An 18238-nucleotide genomic window follows, 5' to 3' on the forward strand; every position below is an offset into this window, starting at 1 on the left:
TGGGACGGTTCCTTGTTTGACAGTTGATGACAGCTGCCAATCATGGGCGGTGGCGATCACCCACATGACGTAACGCCACCATCTCGAAACCTGAAATCTACACCTGTTGACATCAATGGCTCACCGGGAAGTGTGCAGGCGATATAAGAAGGAAGATGCTGTCGAATTTGTTTAAACCGACGGTAAAGTCGTCCACGCCTAATTGACGAAATCATCACCGCTACGTCATGTGAGTTCTGACCTGTTCTTACCGTCAAAGCTAGGACAGCTCGAAACCCAGCAGTGTCCAGCGGCCTCAATAAGTCGGTCGGTAATTAACAGCAATAGCACAGAATCGTCATCACCAAACAAGCCCCCCAAAAACACGTACACTCGCAACCATGGCCGAGAACAAGCAGGCGCAGACCAAGACCCCCTTCGACCAGCTGTCGGAGCAGGAGAAGACGCAGACCTGGACCGAGTGGGTCAAGGACTTCAAGCCTCCCCTGGGCTTCGGCGAGATGTCCGAGGAGGACCAGAAGAAGACGTACATGGAGTGGGCGCGGGAAAAGTACAACGAGCAGTACGAGAACTGGATGCCGTGGATCGAGGACCACTTCCTCAAGTGGTTCACCAAGGATAACAAAGCGAGCTACGCCACCAAAGGTGCGTTTATCCCCCTGGAGGAGTGAAGAACAGCCCCGTGTGAAAAGTATGTTGGCTGACGTTGAGGGGCAACAGACACACTCGACAAGTCCAAGGTTACCGGCGTCGAGCAGGTCGACAAGCTGCAGGACGGCGTCAACAACCTCGTCGCGGGACAGGTCGGACAGGGTGGCCTCCTGCAACCGATCGGCGACATGGCTTCCAAGGAGGGCGTCAACAGGGCGGAGCGACAGGGCAAGGACGACAAGGGAGGCTACGTCCCTACCACCTTGTAATGATGTGATGCCTCGGAGGCTAGTCGCAGAAGACGGCCAATAAGGGATCGATGATTCCATACCTTTGTGGGAACTGAGATGCTGCGGTATTGATGTCTGTTGTTGATTGTCTTCTAGGGCAATCGGGCAAATGAATCCTGTACGATTACACGTCAATTAGTTGCTCAAAAGTTTGAGCCGTTATTTCTTTGAATGAAGCGATTTGTAAATTGAGTTATGCGACCAGGCTCGCGACAAGCTCGTCACCCAGGCCCTTGATGCTACCCTCAAACTCGTTCGTGCTCCCGGCGGCCCATGCCGCGCCGTCCTTGCCGGGCACCGCGCGATCGCCGCTAAAGCCGATGTACAGTACGTCTTTTTCGTCGTGACCGTTGTCGCCGGTGAGCCCACCGTTAGGGAAGCACAGCTTGCCCAGTGCAAGAGACGCTTCGCCAGTGGAGGTGAATCCGTTGGTGTCTCCCCAGACACCGTAGAACTATGATGTGGCCCATTGCGTTAGCTCAGGAACAGCCAGACACGTCTGGTGGATTGCGGGATTGGCGAGGGACTCACAACTTGGTTATTGCAAACGACAGCCATCACACTTAGAGGCTTGATGCCATGGTCCTGGGGGTTGAAGGACGGGCTGGCACCCTCGTTGCCGAAGACGACGTACGGATGGAGATTGGCGTCCAGATCCGAGATACCGTAGTTCTTGACGGTGTCGACAAATGACGTCTGGCCTTGTCCAGAAGGGTCGTTGGCGCAGTCACCGGCGGAGTTGTTGGCGCCGTCGCAGTCGATGTCGAGGTTGTCGTACTCATTGTTACCCTTGAGGAACACGGCGTTGGCCAGGTCGCCGCAGTAGACAGCGCCGCCACTGAACGTGCCAGAGAGGCTGTTGGAGCATCCACCCGACTGCGATAATCGCGGGTTAGCCAAGGCCAAGAGGACGCTGTGAAGTCAACGTTTGCGCCGCACCTTGTGCTGGTCGTAAATGGCCTTGAGGTTGGCGGGCAGCTCGTAGGCTGTGGCAACAGCGCCTAGCGCTAATACTGTGGAAATGCGGGCAATCATGCTGGGCAGTTGTGGACGAAACGGTTTATCGCAAGCTTACGTCTCGGCAATGGCGTTAGATGTAAGCACTCAAAATGGAGATCACGTAGTCGTCTGGACAGGGCACTCTCCGTCCCATTTATGACCTTCTTCGCATGTCTGCGCCGGGCCGGGCTTTGCCGTGCGCGTTGCAACATAAATTGTGATCCATCCTTCAATCACCGACTTGCTGCGATCTGAAACCCAAATGCCAGGTAGCTCAGCGACTGCGTTGCGGGGGACCCCGGACGCCCCGACCCGGGGCTGTTCCTCGTTCGGGCATACAAGCAGCCGTTGGAATACCCGCGTGGCGCGTCAAGTCCCGTAGGATCTAGCGCCATGGAAGCGATCGGCACTCCGGGTTGTGCCTGGCTTTGCCGGCGGCGTGGGCGACGAGAGGCCATGAAACGACACTAAGTGACGCTCCGTGGCAGGAAGGATTCGGACCGACTTTCTTCAGCGGCGCTTCTACGCTGGGGGGAATAAGTCCTCCTATCAGATGAGCGGCTAGATGCCGTGAGAGTTGCATTGTTCGGACGGGTATGACGAAGGTTCACGACCAAAGGATGGGTGCAATTGAACGGTCTCTCGCGACCAGCGTATAAAGATGCGCATTATGGCTTGGTTGAAGGGCATTGAGTACTCCCACAGTCTCGTATGTTGAAGGACTCTACGATCAACTGTACGCTCCCAGTCACGATGCACCGCCCTACTTTAGTCGCTACCAACATCCTGCTCGCGGTAGGCCTGAGTGCCGCCGACGTCAACCCCGACGCTCAGGGTGCATGCGAGCCGACCCGCGGCGGCAGTGGCGCCTGCGGGCCCAACGGCTCCGAGCAGTGGCTCAACACCGGCCTCAAGGGCTCCGGCTGGGAGCCGCCCTTCCTCGACATCAACAAGCTGTCGCACATATCCCTCGACGAGTACTACAACGGCGTGGGCAAGCCGTGCCAAAAGTACGACCAGTACTTCCGCGGCTCCGGCGCCAAGTACAACATCGACCCGGCCATCCTCGCGTTCCTGGCCATGCAGGAATCGTCGTGCAACGCCGACGAGGGGGGCCCCACGCCGGGCCTGATGCAGTGCGACCCGGGGAACTGCCAGAACGGCAAGGACAGCTGCCAGTACCCGATCGAGGATAATACTGACTGCGGCGCCCACGTGCTGCGGCAGGCATTGGATGGTGCGGGGGGCAATGCCGTGCATGCGTTGGGCTCCTACAACGGGTGGTTCACGGCGAGTGATGGGACGGGGCTCAACGGTGGGAAGGGCCTGACTGAGGGGTACCCTTGTTCAGACGAGGGAAAGGCGCACGGCGTGCCACAGAATCTCAACTACCTCCACGAGACGCTCAATGGCTGGTTCCAGGGCTACGACATGTATGGCGCCGACCGGGACTTGGATGGCGAGTACGACTGCGACCAGAACTGCAACAGCGGTAGTGGGTTGTGCTAGATGTGATGCGCTTTCCTGTACTTCGTACATACATAAGTACCACTCGAAACAATATCTTGCTTGACGGATTCGTGTAACGCGCCGTCCAGCACTCGTTCATATCACTCAAGGCCGCCAGCGATATGTTGTACAGAAAGCAGCATAAAGCAAAGTAGTTTTGTTTACAATCCTACTCCGACAATATTGAAACAAAGATACTTTTCCCTACCATGATCCGACCGCCCATTTCTATATCTCACTCATTCATATGCCAAACGAATAATTGAAATACCCGCGTCAACTGCCCATTTCCGGTGTAACGCCCCATCCGCGACAAGCAACCCGAAGAAACGAGGACCGCCGGACGTCCGGGATTCTCTTCCTTTCATGAATCCCATAGCCGAGTTCCGGGTTTGACTCTAAGGTTTTCTCGATAATCCCTTCTTGACATTTTAGCCGTTATTTCGCAAGCGGCGGGTCGCTAAACGCGCCCCGGACACGCACACGGCTCACCTCGTTTATTTCGGGATGCACCAGCACATTGAGCTGCACTTCTGGCCCCATTCGGCCTCGAGTGCTTTGCTCACTGTATAGCAGCCGTCATCGCTGCAGTAGGCGTTGGGTGGCTGGCACTGGGGCGTGTCTGCCGTGTTGCTGCAGTACAGCATGTAGTGAGGGCTTGTTATGGGAGTGCGTGCGAGGATATCGCTTGGGAGAGCCACAGCTCGAAGGCTGAGAAGGCCAACGATGATGAGAGAGTGATGAGGCTGCATCTTGGGATCCACGTGGTGTTGAAGGCTGTACGAGGGTGAGGTCGAGCTGCGATGAAAGGCTCTTGGGATGAACGGTGCCTTTTATAACCTGTTGAGGGACACATTTAAGAGCCTTGAAACGGAATGGCAATTCATGTTTTGACAGCTTCACCACTCTCTACATTTCTAGGTTCTGTGTGACTAAGACTTTGCGATGTACGTGCTGGCCAAAGTTCTCTTTAGTCATTCAGGTATCGCAGGTCAGAGATGCAGCATGGCACCGATTAAAATACATGTACCTGGGCACCAACAGTGAGATTCTTTCAGGAGAGAAAAGAAATTCCCAAGTCTACCACAGCAGGCAGAATACCCAAGGCTACGCGAGTCGGCCTTGATTTGATGTCGTTGGCTACCATGCTCTTCACCCGAGACAATTCTCGTACTTGATCCTCCAGAAGATGAGCGAGCAATCGCGGCGTGAGAGCGATGCGCACGGGCAACGTAGAGCGCATGAGCGCCCACAACTCAAAACCACGTCAAACGGGATCAATTCCTTCAAGCATCAGAAGAAGCCGCCGGCTGGCTCTACGCCGCCTCACGTGCTCGCTTTCCAAAAGGGAGAGGCGTCAAAGCGCTGTGACGTGAAACAGGTACACAGTTTTGCAGCTGGACAACGTGGCACTGCAGGCGCGCACTGAGGTGCGCGGGTGATGGAAAGCCGCGTCTAGCCTTTCCGTGCCTCCTTGAGTTCGGCACGCTCGCGCACAAGGTCAGCCATCTGCGACCCGACCTCAGAGCCGAGATTCTCAAAGCCCTGGATCACGCCGTCACGGTCTCCCCGCTGCATCTCCTGGCTCATCTTGAACTTGCCCTCGAGCCGCTCAATCGTGATCTCGATGCCGATGATGTTCTTCTGCAGCAGCTTGATGTAGGGCTCGGGCGCGTCAGACACGCTCCACGGACCCGGCCTATCCCCTGCGCCGGTGTACCCCATGACCGAGGTCTCAGCGTGCTTTGACAGGTCGTGTATTTGCTGGGAAAGGAAGGCGCCCGTCTCGTCGGCCTTTGAGTCGTAAAAAATCCTCGCCTTGCCGTACGCCTGTGCGGCCGCATAGTTCCAGGTGGGCACCACCTTGCCCGTGCTGGGTTTCGTCTCAGTATAGAACTTGGGCGTGACGTAGTGGTGCGCGGCGGCGCTGAAGAGCACCATGACCTCGTCCTCGAGGACGTTCTGCGCGGACGGCTCCTGTGCGGCGGCGTCCATCATGGCCTTGCTTTGGGGGTTTTGGCGGGCGAGGTGGCCGCGCAGGACGCCGAGCTCGGACTCGTCGGCGTCGTCCTTCACGTCCAGGATGAAGGGGATGTGGCTGGACTGTATCGTCGGGTATGACTTGGAGCGGATGGCGGTGGTGAGGATGCCGAGGGGGTTGTCCCGAATGAGCTGCCGCAGCATCGGGATGGTTGCGTCGGCGTGGACACCGCGGAGATACATCTTGGAGGCTATTCCTGCTGCGCGGTGTCTATGAACTCTTTCGGAACAATTTTATGAAAGCAAAAGACCGAGCGAGCTGTGTGACGCTCGAGATGTCGATCTTATCATGATGGAGGTGTTGAGTCAAGAGAGGCGAACAGAGTCAACCTCCGCAACTGCACACCCGCACTAAGTGAATCAATTAGCCGCTAATAGTCTCACACTCACGGAGTGACGCCCTTTCTAAACAGGCTGACCCAGAATAATTCACTGACTGCCCATCGCCAAAGCCAGGGACAACCAATTAAATCCGGGCGGTTTGCAACTTTCCCTTCTCCAGTCGGCACCATCCGGCTCCGGCATCGGTGAGGCAGCGTGCGTCAATCTTCCCCAGCAGCACTGATCTGATCGAGCCACAGGGCGCGCCTATTGACAACCGCCAGATCCCGCCTTGCCGTTTCAGGGCATCTGGGTCGAAAATTCGAGAAGTCTAAAGCGCGTCGCCATAGCCTGTGATCACTGATAAGGCTGTTTAAAAGTCGTCAATTCCAGGCGCCCGACGCTGGCATCAGCAAACACATCACTTCACCATGGGCTCACAAATACATGACGCACCGACACCAGGCGGTGCAATGGTTACCAAGACCGCGTTCAAGATACGTCGGGCTGCCTCCGGCGATCTCGCCGCCATCGCAGACATCGGATCGCGCGTCTTCTCCGCCACGTTCGGCCACTCCGTCACAGAGCAGCAGCTGCAGAATTACCTGGATGAAGCATACTCACAAGCGGCCATCGCCGCCGAATTTGCCGATCCGAACAAGACCATCATCGTCGCCACGGCCCCAGGCGACGCGACGGAGAGCGCGCGGGTGGTTGGCTTTGCGCAACTGACGCAGGGGTCGACGGAACCCTGCGTCGAGGACCTGCCGGCTGTGATTGAGCTGCAGCGCCTGTACGTCGACTCGGCATTCCACGGCAAGGGCGTCGGGAAGGTGCTGATGCAGGAGGCCGAGCGCATCGCTCGGGATATGGGATTCATCAACATGTGGCTGGGCGTCTGGGAAGAGAACCACAAGGCACAGGCGGTGTACTCCAAGCTGGGCTTCAAAAAGGTTGGGAAACACGACTTTGACGTTGGCGGCGATATACAGACGGATGAGATTTTGGTAAAAGCGCTTGCATAAGGCAGAATTAGATGGGCATCACTGGCGTTCAGATTGGATGAGTTACGAAGTACACGAGCAGAGATTTGTCTCGCGACATTCGCGTTACCGCTGACTTTGACGTCTACTATTGTGACACTGACATTGCTGTCGTGAAACACGCCCATGCACCGCCAACAAAGGTCATTCATTTTCCCACTGTCGCGCCGGGAAACAAATGCCTGTCCCTGCATCTGTTTGCAACGGCGACAATGGCTGAGTGACTGGCAATCTTGTTCGGTGTCTAACTAATGAGTGCTAATGGCAAGCATCGTAGCTGCGCAATCGCTCTATGATGATGATAACAACCTGGCGACAATGAATGTTCCCAAGTAACTCTCCTTTCGTTGTCCGTAGACACCATCGGTGCCATGTGTCTCGTACTACTAGTAGCCCTTGTACCCCCAACGAGGCGCGTTGATGATGATGCCGCAGATGCAGCCCGAGATGAGGGCAGCGACGGGAAGAGTCACGATCCATCCCATGTAGATCCACGTAACGACGCGCCAGTTGATCGACCTCCACGTGCCGGAGCAAAGTCCCACGCCGACCGTCGCGCCAGCAATGCACTGCGTAGTCGACACGGGGAGTTCTGTATACGTGAGTCAGCCGCGGTCCACGGTGCCAGGAGAGTCGCGGCACTTACTGAGGCGAGTGGCCAGGATGATGGTGCAGGCTGCGCCGAGTTCCATGGCGAAACCGCGAGAGGGAGAGTGCAGCGTGAGCCTGTTGCCCAGCACCTTCATGATGTTGTAGCCGTAGGTCCAGATGCCGAGAGCAATACCGGCACCGCCAAAGCACCTTTATCTTGTCAGTCCTTGGTCTCAAGGAAACCACGAGAGGCGATACTTACAGGATCCAGATGGGCACTTCAGACTTGCTACCCTTGAGGGCGCCGGACTGCCAGATCTGGTAAATCGTCGCATAGGGGGCAATTGCGTTCGCAACATCATTAGCTCCGTGAGTGAAAGAAGCAGTGCACGCCGTCATGATCTGGACGAATGTGTACAGATACTCGGCCTTGTTGTCGTAGTGCGGCACGTGTGAGTGAATGGCTGCCAAGTCGCCAGAGAGGAACGTCCTCTTGTGCTGCAGGTTGACAATGTCCTGGTCCACGCCGCGCAGGAAGAGCCACTTGAAGTACCAGAAGAGCACCGCGCTGTTGTACCAGGGGCCCTCGGGCTTAGGCCCGACAATCTTCTTCTCCTGCGGGAAGTTGTCCTCGGGAGCATTGGCACCCTCCGGCTGATCGTTGTCCGAACGAACATTGTCCGACACGGCATCCGAAGCAGTCTTGGCTTCGTTGGCTGTGTTTTCCTCATCGCGGACTCTCTCGGCCGTGAGTAGCTCTTCCATCTGCTCCTTGGTCAGGTGGCCCTCATAGAAGTCGCGGATGCCGCCCTTGGCGCCCTCAGGCTGGATCGGAGGTTCCGGGCGGCGAAGCAGCAGCGGGCCGAGGGCAATGTGGTACCAGCGGAGCTGCCAGTCGTCCTTGACGACGATGCGGTACAGCCACGGGACGAGGAAGATGGCAACGAGGATTGCCCAAGCGGCGCCGGCGCCGACGACGATGCCAGCGATTTGCGCGTTGGTCATCCAGTTGACGTTGATGGAGCCACCCTTCCAGACGATAAGCATGACGAGAAGCGCGGCGGTGATGCCAAAGTACACGGGAACGAGCATCAGACCGCGCAGCACAGGCTTGCTTCGTAGCAGGACCGCATACTTGGTGACGAGGAAGATGATGATGGCAAACGCCGCGGACAAACCAGGCGCAATAATCCAGGCCAGGAAGACAGACACGACTCCGGAGCTGATGTCGCCCTTGCTGAAGTCGGCCCAGGTGATGCCGTTGACACCGACCAGAGCGACGCCCATGCCGATAACACCGCCCATGATGGAGTGTGTCGTCGAAACGGTGAGGCCGACTTTGGTGCAGAACGTGAGCCACAGGGACGAGCCCAGGATGGCGCACATCATGCCGACCATGAGCAGGGCTGGGTTTTCCTCGAACTGGTCAACATCAACGACCTTCGTACGGATAGTATCTGCCACGCGGGCGCCGACACCGACTGCGCCGGCAAACTCGAGGATGGAGCCGAGCACCATAGCCTGGATGTAGGAGATGGACCGCGACGAGACGGACGTCGTCCACGAGTTGGCGACATCATTGGCACCTGTTAGGGGTCAGCCTTCGACATTACAGCTTCAAGAGGGTGGCGTCGGACCAATGTTCCATGCGTCGAGGAACGCAAAGATGGTGCCAATGGCAAAAATGTAGTCGAACTGGTGAAGAACCATCTTCGAAGATTCAGTGTCGAATTTTCGGGAAAGAGGTGTTCGTTGAAAGCCTTGCTGCACAGGGTGCTTTCGCAGCCGCGCAGCTGGCTACACTTATATCCCTGACAAGGAGTAATTTTTCTGTCAATCTTCCTCGTGCTCAGCAGGCTCGCAACGGTTCTGCACACTGGCATACCCACATCCGTCCAGGGCATCCTCGGTGTCGGTTTCCGATTATGGCGCCGGGGCGAAAGCGCCACACCACGCTTGGCAATGAGCTTACTTTTACGCTTCTTTGCATGGTATACAGGGGTGAAAGTCTTGGACACGCGACTAGCCGTGGTCATGCTCTGGCTGGAGGCTGTGATTGAGCGTGAGGCTCTCGGCCAAGACTGCGTCGAAGGACGGCCAAGACGCTGTCTGCCTGTTTCTTCAAACTGACTGGATGCTGCAATCTGCTGGGAGAAAGGCCGAATGGGTGTTGTATGCCGTGTTTTAGCCAGGGTTTGCACTCCCACTGCTCGTGATACTCTGCTGTGTTGTCTTGACCGCATGGTAGTTGGAGCGACGTTCTTACACGACTTGGCCGTCAATTCAGGTGAGGGAACTATATTGAGGCGCGCTTCTCACCTTACAAACCTCGTTCCCATGGGTTCTAGCCACACTCAATCACATAAAATGAAACCGAAGTACTGCAGCACGGCAACACGCTCGTGTAAGTCGTGTCGTCGCGACCCTCTGCCTGCCAAGGGGTGGGGCCAAACGTGGCTGCGATAGTTCCCAACTGCCAAGATGTCGAGCGCGCTCCAATAAAGTCCCGGCACCCCCCACGTGGGCGGCATTCAGAGAGCCTCTTCGCTGTCGTCAATTGCGATGCCTGTATGGCGCCGCAGCTGCCAAGTCGCGTTGTGTCCAGATTCGAGTGTCCGCGCATGCGGCGCCAGCTTCATCAGCCGAAAGTGTAAGCAGCTTTGAGGGCTTGAGACTGTCGAGTGCTGCACGTGGGCATGTACTCCGTGGACTCCCGAATGCAGCCGAGGCGCATGCTTCTTTGTTTCTTTATCCGCATAGAGCCGGTGTGCCGTGTGCGTGATGCGCTGTGCTAGGCATCTCCCATGTCGCCGTTGTGTTTGGGCGCTGATCTAGTATCATTCGACGCACACTCGCATTACCGCTGCCTGCCTCGTAGAAGAAGAACAGACTTTGGGGTCACGAGATAGCCGACGGTTTCGACGGCAGTATATCTAGCAGATGGCGGAATACGACAGCTTTTTTACGCAAATGCTTACGCATCGTTGACCTTGCCAGCGCCTGCAGACTACCGCAACGTCTTCGTTTACTGGGGTTAGTTCCCATTCCCACGTGCTGCCACATTCCACCCGCACCTGAGCGTGAGAGCCCCGTCTTCCTCTCGCGCAACCCATGCCAATGGTGTGATATGTCTGGTCATGGCTAGAGACTGGTACGATGCCGGCGAGCGGCGCTCTCCACCGGCCACCCTGCACGACCACTAAGACTTAAACTGCACATAGCCACGTGAAAGGAAATGCGGCTCTCAAAAGATTCGGGGACACCCAGAGTCACTTACACTAGGAATGCCAGGACGACTGCGTTTGGCGGGACTCTGTTTGCTATCAAATTGTTGGTCCCATCCCAAATAGTGTGCAGTTATTTTTAAGGACTGGCGTAGTGCATCAACATTTCTGCTCATAGAGCTCACGGGAATATGTTGGACAAACAAAGATGGCCATGGAAAAGAGTAACTCACTTGCGCCATTCATCTGTCTCCAACCCTTGAAGTACCCGAACCAGTACTTATGCGCTTGGGATTGACTCAAGCACCAGTGATTCAGTGAAAACGCTGGGAGAGTTGTGATTCCGTGCCCGTTCAACTCGCTCCTACTTCAACGGCATTGCTTCCCCGAAGCTTGCTGTTCCCCAACTGGAGAGCTTAAACGAAGTGCTTGGCCATAACCCAGCCATAGGACCCTTTTCCACCTTGGTGTCGTTTATTTCGGCTACTGATACCACCAGAATGTGTTACAAATATGTCCACGTCGAAGTTTGTCCACGATGCAGTGGGCAGTTCGTGATGTACGAACAGGAAACACCAGCAGCATGTAGCGAGGCCATTGCGAGAAACCCCAGCAATCCTGTCATTGGGAATTGCTCCAAAGGTTCGGCAAGGAGAACACCCATAAGGAGACACATGAAGGGTCCTTGTCATCTTTGCAGGGCAAAGGAGAGGCGAGCGAAAAGGGGCAGCAAGAAACGAGGATCTGGGTCTGCTCAACAGGCAGCATGACGCGGTCCGTATTCAGTGATCGCCGGCAAGAAGCTACACCTAATACCGAAAACACTTTCTTCTACGTGTAATATAGAGATGGTCACTGCGCTCTAGCTCGAGAACAACATCTGTCTAGCATATCCAGCGCCAGAAACACCTACTCGTTTTGGAAGAGTGGTACCATTGCCTGAGTGCATCGTCAGCATATAATTGTCATGATAGTCGTTGTGCGTAGAAGGTAACATACGGAGGCGAATTTGGGTTCCACAAACAGCGAGCTGGCCTCAACAACTAAGCTTCCCTGTTCCTCTTCTACTGATAGGCCGTCCCCAGTGGCAGCCGGCTTCGCAGCTGTTTGCTCAGCTGTAAATGAATCCAGGCACCGCATCGAGCCGCTCAACCATACTTTGCGGCCTTCTCTCTTCATCGCCTCGGCACGAACAATGTATACGCGATCTGGAATCGACGGCTTACGGAATTGCAGGTCCATGTTGGCCGTCATGCCCACGCCACTGTTGAACGTCATCGATGCGCATCGCGCGAACAGGTCGTCGAACAACACGAAGGGCAAGCCGCCGTGAACGTAACCCGGGTGGCCACACAATTGAGAGCCTATGTAGCATGCTGCTATCATGCGAACAGTCGGACCATCGCGCACAAAGAGCTGCGGGCGTATGGGCAGTTTGTTCTGACCAAGGAGAGAGCCACCGACTAAATGCGTAGAAACGGCAGACGGGTGAATCTTGCTATGAAGGTGGAGTTCCGTGTATTTTGGTTGCCCGGCAGCTATCATGGACGAGTGGCTGGTTGAGCGGAGATACCGAACGAGAGGAAGAGAGGAGATCAAGCCGTGAATTTGCTGGTCTTCTTCGAAGGTAGCCGAATCGGTAAGAGTTGTTTTAATAGGTCTTTCATTAGTCTTGAACGATCCTTGAAGTTTTGCCGGCATTGATAGCCGGTTCGCCGTTGTCCATAGATGGCGGAGCTGGCATGTTGGGCGCGGTTTGAAGCGCCCTTCGACACTGCTAGCAAAGACTCTTTGTGCACGAAACATGTGTGTTAAGTCCCAGCTCGGAGCTCTTCTCGGGTTCATTTGATCCACAGCTATAATCATGTTTAACATTTAGGTGGCGTTCATGCCATCAGCCCCCTGTGGCCGGCCCATCCGCCCGGGAGTCATAACTTACGCGGCGGGGAAAGGGGCGTGCGCTGACGCTTCACAGCCAGTGAAATCCGGTGCAATTCAGCAACTGAGTTTTCACAGATCGGTTGATGGCCTGGAGGCGATTTCCGGTTTCCTATGGCGTGTTAATTCGTGATGCGGTTCCATAGGGAATTACCGAGGTAGTCAGCACGGCCAGACCGGTGTCGGCGGGATTGGAGAGACGGCGGTCAGGAGGCCAAGTTCCGCTTCGTTCGCCAGTCGGCTTGCTAGTGATTTTGTGGGTCACTTCAGGTAACGACATCACTTGCAGCTAGCTGTCAATTCGTATGGAAGACTTTCTGAAAGGCAATTCGTGGCACAAGGCTTCCGTTACGAGACCTTGGCTCGCAATTGATGAGCAATAAGGTGTCATTAGAACTGTCGCATCGTATACGTTGGTCGTTCTCATACACTGTAGACCCCAGTGGTTTTGCCATGAGCCACGCCTACTGTATGATGGCAGCTTTCTTGATGCTTTCCAAGAAGCGATGCGTCTTCGCCGCAGACTCGAATGAGGCGTATCTTGTCGTATCGCCCTTCGCAAAGGCGTCATACAGAGAGGCGACATTCGCGGCCATCGGCGACACCTTCTCTGCAGCTGGGGCCCTGTACGAGTCAAAGTCGATCGTCTGCGTGGGCTCAGTGCCAATCTTGACCTGGAGATTCATCTCCTTGTCCATCATCTGCCACCATCCATTTCCTACAATTGAAGCTTCACCTTGAGTCCCGGTTATGATCCAGCGAAAGTCGGTGTCGTCAACGGGACTCTTGGGTTTCCGGAAGGCAATTGATGCAACAGCCCCGCCTTCAGTGATTCCTTGCACGAAAATGTGGTCTGGCGCTGTCTTGCGGAACTCTTTGTTCAGAGGTTGGCCGTCGGGGCCGACTAGTTGTGTGGCCTTATACTGAGTCTTCAGAATTGCCTGCATGTCGGTGAGGTCACCCAAGACGTGGGTGAACGCGTCGAAGACTGGAGAAGTTAGCAATGCACCGACGACCTTGGAATGTCAAAACTTACAATGCCCAAAGGCAATCGTGTACTCGTTGCCACCGCTTGACGCCTCAAGGTAGTACGACAATTCCTCGGGCCAGACTTCCGTGGGAATGTTTCCCAAGGAAGCTACAACTGTAGAGCTGATGATTCTTCCGAGCTGGCCACTGGAAACTATTTCCTTCAGTTTTTGGACAGCTGGGGCTGCTCGAGACTGTGATCCCACAGCAGTCTTCAGATTGATATCTTTAGCAAGCTGCGCGAGCTCCTCGACCTCATCGATGGTCACGGCCAGCGGCCATTCCACGAAGACCTTCTTTTTGGCCAGGAGGGCAGGCTTGGCCAGCTGGTAGTGCTTTTGGACCTGCACAGACACGACAACGAGATCCACGTCGGGATCGTTGGCAATGTCTTCGGGGGTTCCGTAAGCCTTAGTAGTGGCCGGGAGATTGTGAGCAGCGATAGATTTCTTCGCCGACTCCACAGTCGAGTTCGCAAGTGCGACGACCTCATACTCGGGCAAGTTCTGCAGAGCAGGGAGATGGGTGGATGCAGCCCAGGTTCCAGCATGGCCAGTATGCTTGGACGAGGACAGGCCAATAATTCCGACTCGGATTGGGGCCATGTTGAAGGGAGTATATTGTGATAGAGTTGGAATGGTAGACAATGGGGTTGATGGTTTTGAATGTCCAGTTCCAAGAAGCTCGTTCGGTTTTATATTTATCTCGACATAATATAATAAATGCCTTGGGATCAAGATGGCTTGAACTCACGGGCCGATGATACCATTCTTACCGCATGTCCCTCCGACACCTATTGGGGCTCCTGGCGATTTCATTGGCCGTGAGCTCCGGGACACCGAAGGCTCCACCTGAACTCCGGGACCCATCTTAACTCCGCGCCACAGCCGTTGACAAAGAGACGTGGTTTCGAGTTAGATACCACCTGTTTTCTGACAAATTGCCGCGACTCGACAACCACGGGGTGGTGTTTCTGCCTGTCCCTCGACTCCGTCGATTCATACAACGCCCAGGCTCCGGAGTTCATCAAGAATCAGAATCACGAGCTGCACGCGATCGCGTCATACATCCGAATGGCCCATTGAATCCAGGCTACCTCGTCAGGCAGCCGGATCTACTCCCCAGCAGTTCAGTTCTCTTATCGCCCTTAACTCCGCGCCTACGAGCATACTCGTATGCCTCTCCCCCGGAGAAAGTCTTGTGAGGCCTGTCGGGTCGCCAAGGCCCGCTGTTCGCGGACCAGCCCCTGCAGTAGGTGTCAAATGCGACATCTGTCCTGCGACTACGGCGATCCGTTCGCAAGGTTGCGGACTAATCGGCACAAGGCACAGGCCTTGGCACCCGCCTTAACACAACATGATGAAACGTCTACTCTATTTGACGTGGGGAACATCCATTCCGGGCTCGGCACGACTGTTGATACCGAATACGCTCAAACTGGAGTGACGAGCGGATCGTCGGACGGGAATGGATTGGACAGAGACACCGAAGCCAGCGAGGATATCTTTGAGTGGCTGCCTTGGTCCGATATCGATGACCTTGGCCAGATAAACGATCAAAGCTATCAGCCATCAATCCAGGCCATTGAGAAGAAGACCTTTAGCTTACCGTTTCTAAGCAACATCGGCAGCGGTCCACCGGCGAGACTGCCATACACTGCCCCTGATGATCACTGCAGCATTTCCTTTTCGTCCCGCAACTACTCCGCTAGGGACATGAGTCTCTCGTCCTTAACATCCAAGGTCTTGGTTTCTCAACTTCTGTCATACCCGGGCATGATGCTCGGCAATTATCTGCCGCCGTTCATCTTTCCCTCCTGTGTGCCGGGAGAACCCTGCACCGGAGCCCGTGGCCATCAATGCCTACCAACAGCGTTGGCCAACTGCCGCGCCGTGGTTTCGATGTTCGAAACCATGACACCGTCAAATCATGAGTTCATCTGCAAAACCGTCTACAGAGAAGCAGAGAGACTCCAGCGCGAGGTTTGTCCCGCTCTTCGTCATGTCATCAGTCAAGGCTGACAACGGACAGTCATCTACAGACCGCTTCCAATTACTGGAAGGGCTCCAGGCTTGCATGATTTACATCTTGCTGTGCGCAAAATATCTCCAGCAGGTCGGTGCAGCCAACCAGCTTGGCATTGTTACAGCGACCAGGGTATGCCGAACAGTCCAGGGCATTTAGAATGACCGCTCTGACAACAAATGACAAGATTATTGGCCAAAAGTTGCATGACCTGCACGACTACACGTCTAGCCTCTCGAGTGCTCGAGCCTCAAACAGACGTGATTGGATCTTCATAGAAAGCGCCAGGAGGTATGTCTCCATGGCTTGCCATTCACATCACACCCGGGCGGTACCTAGAAGCTGACACTCCTTGCAGGACAATATGTGTACTCTATGGCATTGATATGCTATTTGGCGTGCTCTCAGAAGGTCTTGAAAGATGTCATGGCTACCTCTATGTTCCGCTTCCCTGCAGTAGAGACTTATGGGAGCCTGTTCCTGATCAGATCTGGAAGACGCGATACAGGCGAGCAACGTCAGGTCGTGATCCCTTATGCATTGGAGCTTTGAAAGCCTCACAAGAGACGGTTACGGGGCCTGAACACGAGGGAAACAGCTCTTCGTGCTTCGATATGGCCATGGTTTCAGAGTGGTGTGAAGGGGCTGACGAGCTTGGGACCTTGATCTGGATGGCGGTCATGTTGGAGCAGGGTGAGAAATGATACAAGAGCTTCTGGCCCATGCTGAGAAACTCTCGGATGTCTATGAAGTCGGCAATAAACAATCAGGTCGAAGGGAGGCGGCCACTTTCTGATCGTCGCATTGAACTCGGAAATTCTCAAGCACACTCGAGCACGCGGTAAGGACTGATCGCTGTTGAGACTTTTTGAGCATCTACCCCCAGCAAAGAACTGCCAATGCATTCGGGCCCGGTATTGGTCCCGCATCTTCCCCGTTCAGCGCTCTTCACGGACGCTAGGCGCCTGGCACGCTGAATCTCGTAGCAACGTTGAATGACATTTCCAGCCTTAGCGAACAATGAAAAGACGCTCCACTCGCTGGATCAACCGCCCGCGAGACGTCGTGTCTTGCGGTCAGGCCCCTGGCGCGGGCTCACGACTCTCCATGCACAAGTAGGGACTCAAGTACCAATCCCACCATTGGTTCGGAGGCGGAACGTGCAAGTAGTATTCGTTGCGACACCATTCTCGCGTGCCGACGCATTGTTCAGACTTCCTAAAGTGCCGCTCCTCTTTGGGATTGGGCCCCCGACAGAGCCTGGCATATTCTTCTGGGTTGGCATCCTTCGAAGGAGCGGGTTCGCGCCATAGTCTCAGGGAATCCGGTTTGGTCCGTGTGTCAAGTACCTTCTTCGGTCTCTGCGAAGGTGCGTTCATTGCGTTCTGCGGGGCAGGTACTGCGGGTACCAGAGTGGCACCATATGTGACCAAAAGAGCCGCGGGCTTCATGGTTGTTGCAGATGTGCTGCTAGGCCAAAGAGGGCGTATATGTGAGTGTATATGCTGAAGTTTCGATGTAGACTGATGCTTGACATGAGACGGGGGGTAGTGGCTGCATTATATAGTGTTCAAGACGACGGGTCATCTTCGATGAAAGTATCGACTAGACTCGATGAGAATAGGCGGTAAACCGGCAATGTTTCCTCCTTGGCCCGGGGATTGCAACAGCGAAGCCTCGCACGGTGTAAGTCACACGATATCCATTGGAGAACGAAAGAAACGTGGTCTGATTCAGCCGACATATTTTCAGTGATCATATGATTAAAGTTTGTTGGGAATGTGGCATGCATCCCGGTTGATCTTGGCGGGTGTATTCCGTGTTGCTTTAGTCAAAGCAAGGAACTTAAGGTAGCACCCCACGAAGTACACTGTATAGCTAACCAGAGTGTCAACCATAGTGTCACGTCGTGCGCCTCTGGTAAGCCAGACTTATCGTGCCAAGGCCACAAAATTCTGTGCGGTGTAAAAATGAACACGCAAGCAAGCAATGTCCTTGAAGAAGACCACATAGCAGTCACGTTGACTCTTCAATATGCTGTCCTGACTAGTAGAAGCTGTGGCAAAAAGAACACGGTGATGGCTTTAACAGCAACTCTAAGTATCTTTACACGATATCGCTTCATGATCAGGCATGGATGTGTGAGCTACCCCGCATCAGCGGCGCAAGCCGGATGGTCGGATGGCGGAGACTTGATGTTGCAGCCTTGTTCTGACACCAAGTTATGCAATAAACTGACCCTCTATAATAACTACCCGACGGTGGAGAATGTAGAGAGGCATGTGAAAGGCCCCTCAGAACTTCAGAAGCCCACGATTACCCTGCTGGATCAAAGAAGCACGTACGACCGCACGGGGAATGACGGCGGGTTCAAGTGGCAGTCAGCCTAACACAAATATGTGCATGATCGATCTCGTAGGTCATTGTAACTTCGTGGCTGGAACCACTGCCGAAGAGGTGTTCAACCCAGCCGTCATAGTATGAGCACAGTCTTCTGTTTCCCCTCGGCGCAGTTGTTCTTGGATGTTGGTGTTTGGCACGAGACCTGTATCCTGAAGGGCGAAATTCGTCACTCCAT

General features: G+C 54.9%; 7 protein-coding genes across 7 annotated transcripts; 3 read left to right on the forward strand and 4 right to left on the reverse strand.

Moving 5' to 3' along the window:
- Positions 1 to 380: 380 nt before the first annotated feature.
- Positions 381 to 920, forward strand: PLICBS_008161 (uncharacterized protein; the record flags this gene model as incomplete). The annotated part of the gene is made up of 2 exons (XM_065601335.1): positions 381 to 645; positions 721 to 920. 2 exons carry the CDS (start codon positions 381 to 383, stop codon positions 918 to 920), a joined length of 465 nt encoding a protein of 154 aa, XP_065457407.1.
- Positions 921 to 1134: 214 nt separating this feature from the next.
- On the reverse strand, positions 1135 to 1976 carry PLICBS_008162 (uncharacterized protein; the record flags this gene model as incomplete). The annotated part of the gene is made up of 3 exons (XM_018324348.2): positions 1135 to 1395; positions 1473 to 1817; positions 1881 to 1976. 3 exons carry the CDS (start codon positions 1974 to 1976, stop codon positions 1135 to 1137), a joined length of 702 nt encoding a protein of 233 aa, XP_018177527.2.
- A 717-nt stretch (positions 1977 to 2693) lies between these two features.
- On the forward strand, positions 2694 to 3449 carry PLICBS_008163 (uncharacterized protein; the record flags this gene model as incomplete). The annotated part of the gene is made up of 1 exon (XM_018324347.2): positions 2694 to 3449. The coding sequence occupies one exon, from the start codon at positions 2694 to 2696 to the stop codon at positions 3447 to 3449; it is 756 nt and encodes a 251-aa protein (XP_018177526.2).
- A 1455-nt stretch (positions 3450 to 4904) lies between these two features.
- Positions 4905 to 5672, reverse strand: PLICBS_008164 (uncharacterized protein; the record flags this gene model as incomplete). The annotated part of the gene is made up of 1 exon (XM_018324346.2): positions 4905 to 5672. One exon carries the CDS (start codon positions 5670 to 5672, stop codon positions 4905 to 4907), a length of 768 nt encoding a protein of 255 aa, XP_018177525.1.
- A 569-nt stretch (positions 5673 to 6241) lies between these two features.
- On the forward strand, positions 6242 to 6835 carry PLICBS_008165 (uncharacterized protein; the record flags this gene model as incomplete). The annotated part of the gene is made up of 1 exon (XM_018324345.2): positions 6242 to 6835. One exon carries the CDS (start codon positions 6242 to 6244, stop codon positions 6833 to 6835), a length of 594 nt encoding a protein of 197 aa, XP_018177524.2.
- A 404-nt stretch (positions 6836 to 7239) lies between these two features.
- Positions 7240 to 9154, reverse strand: PLICBS_008166 (Na+/Pi symporter; the record flags this gene model as incomplete). Its single annotated transcript, XM_018324344.2, has 4 exons — positions 7240 to 7445; positions 7500 to 7654; positions 7707 to 9030; positions 9082 to 9154. 4 exons carry the CDS (start codon positions 9152 to 9154, stop codon positions 7240 to 7242), a joined length of 1758 nt encoding a protein of 585 aa, XP_018177523.2.
- A 3916-nt stretch (positions 9155 to 13070) lies between these two features.
- PLICBS_008167 (transcription regulator gal80) lies at positions 13071 to 14240 on the reverse strand (the record flags this gene model as incomplete). The annotated part of the gene is made up of 2 exons (XM_018324342.2): positions 13071 to 13594; positions 13643 to 14240. 2 exons carry the CDS (start codon positions 14238 to 14240, stop codon positions 13071 to 13073), a joined length of 1122 nt encoding a protein of 373 aa, XP_018177521.2.
- Between the last annotated feature and the right edge of the window lie 3998 nt (positions 14241 to 18238).

The sequence above is a fragment of the Purpureocillium lilacinum genome (genome assembly GCF_023168085.1).
Source record: "Purpureocillium lilacinum CBS 284.36 DNA, scaffold_6, whole genome shotgun sequence".
In the NCBI taxonomy this organism is placed as follows: Eukaryota; Fungi; Ascomycota; class Sordariomycetes; order Hypocreales; family Ophiocordycipitaceae; genus Purpureocillium; species Purpureocillium lilacinum.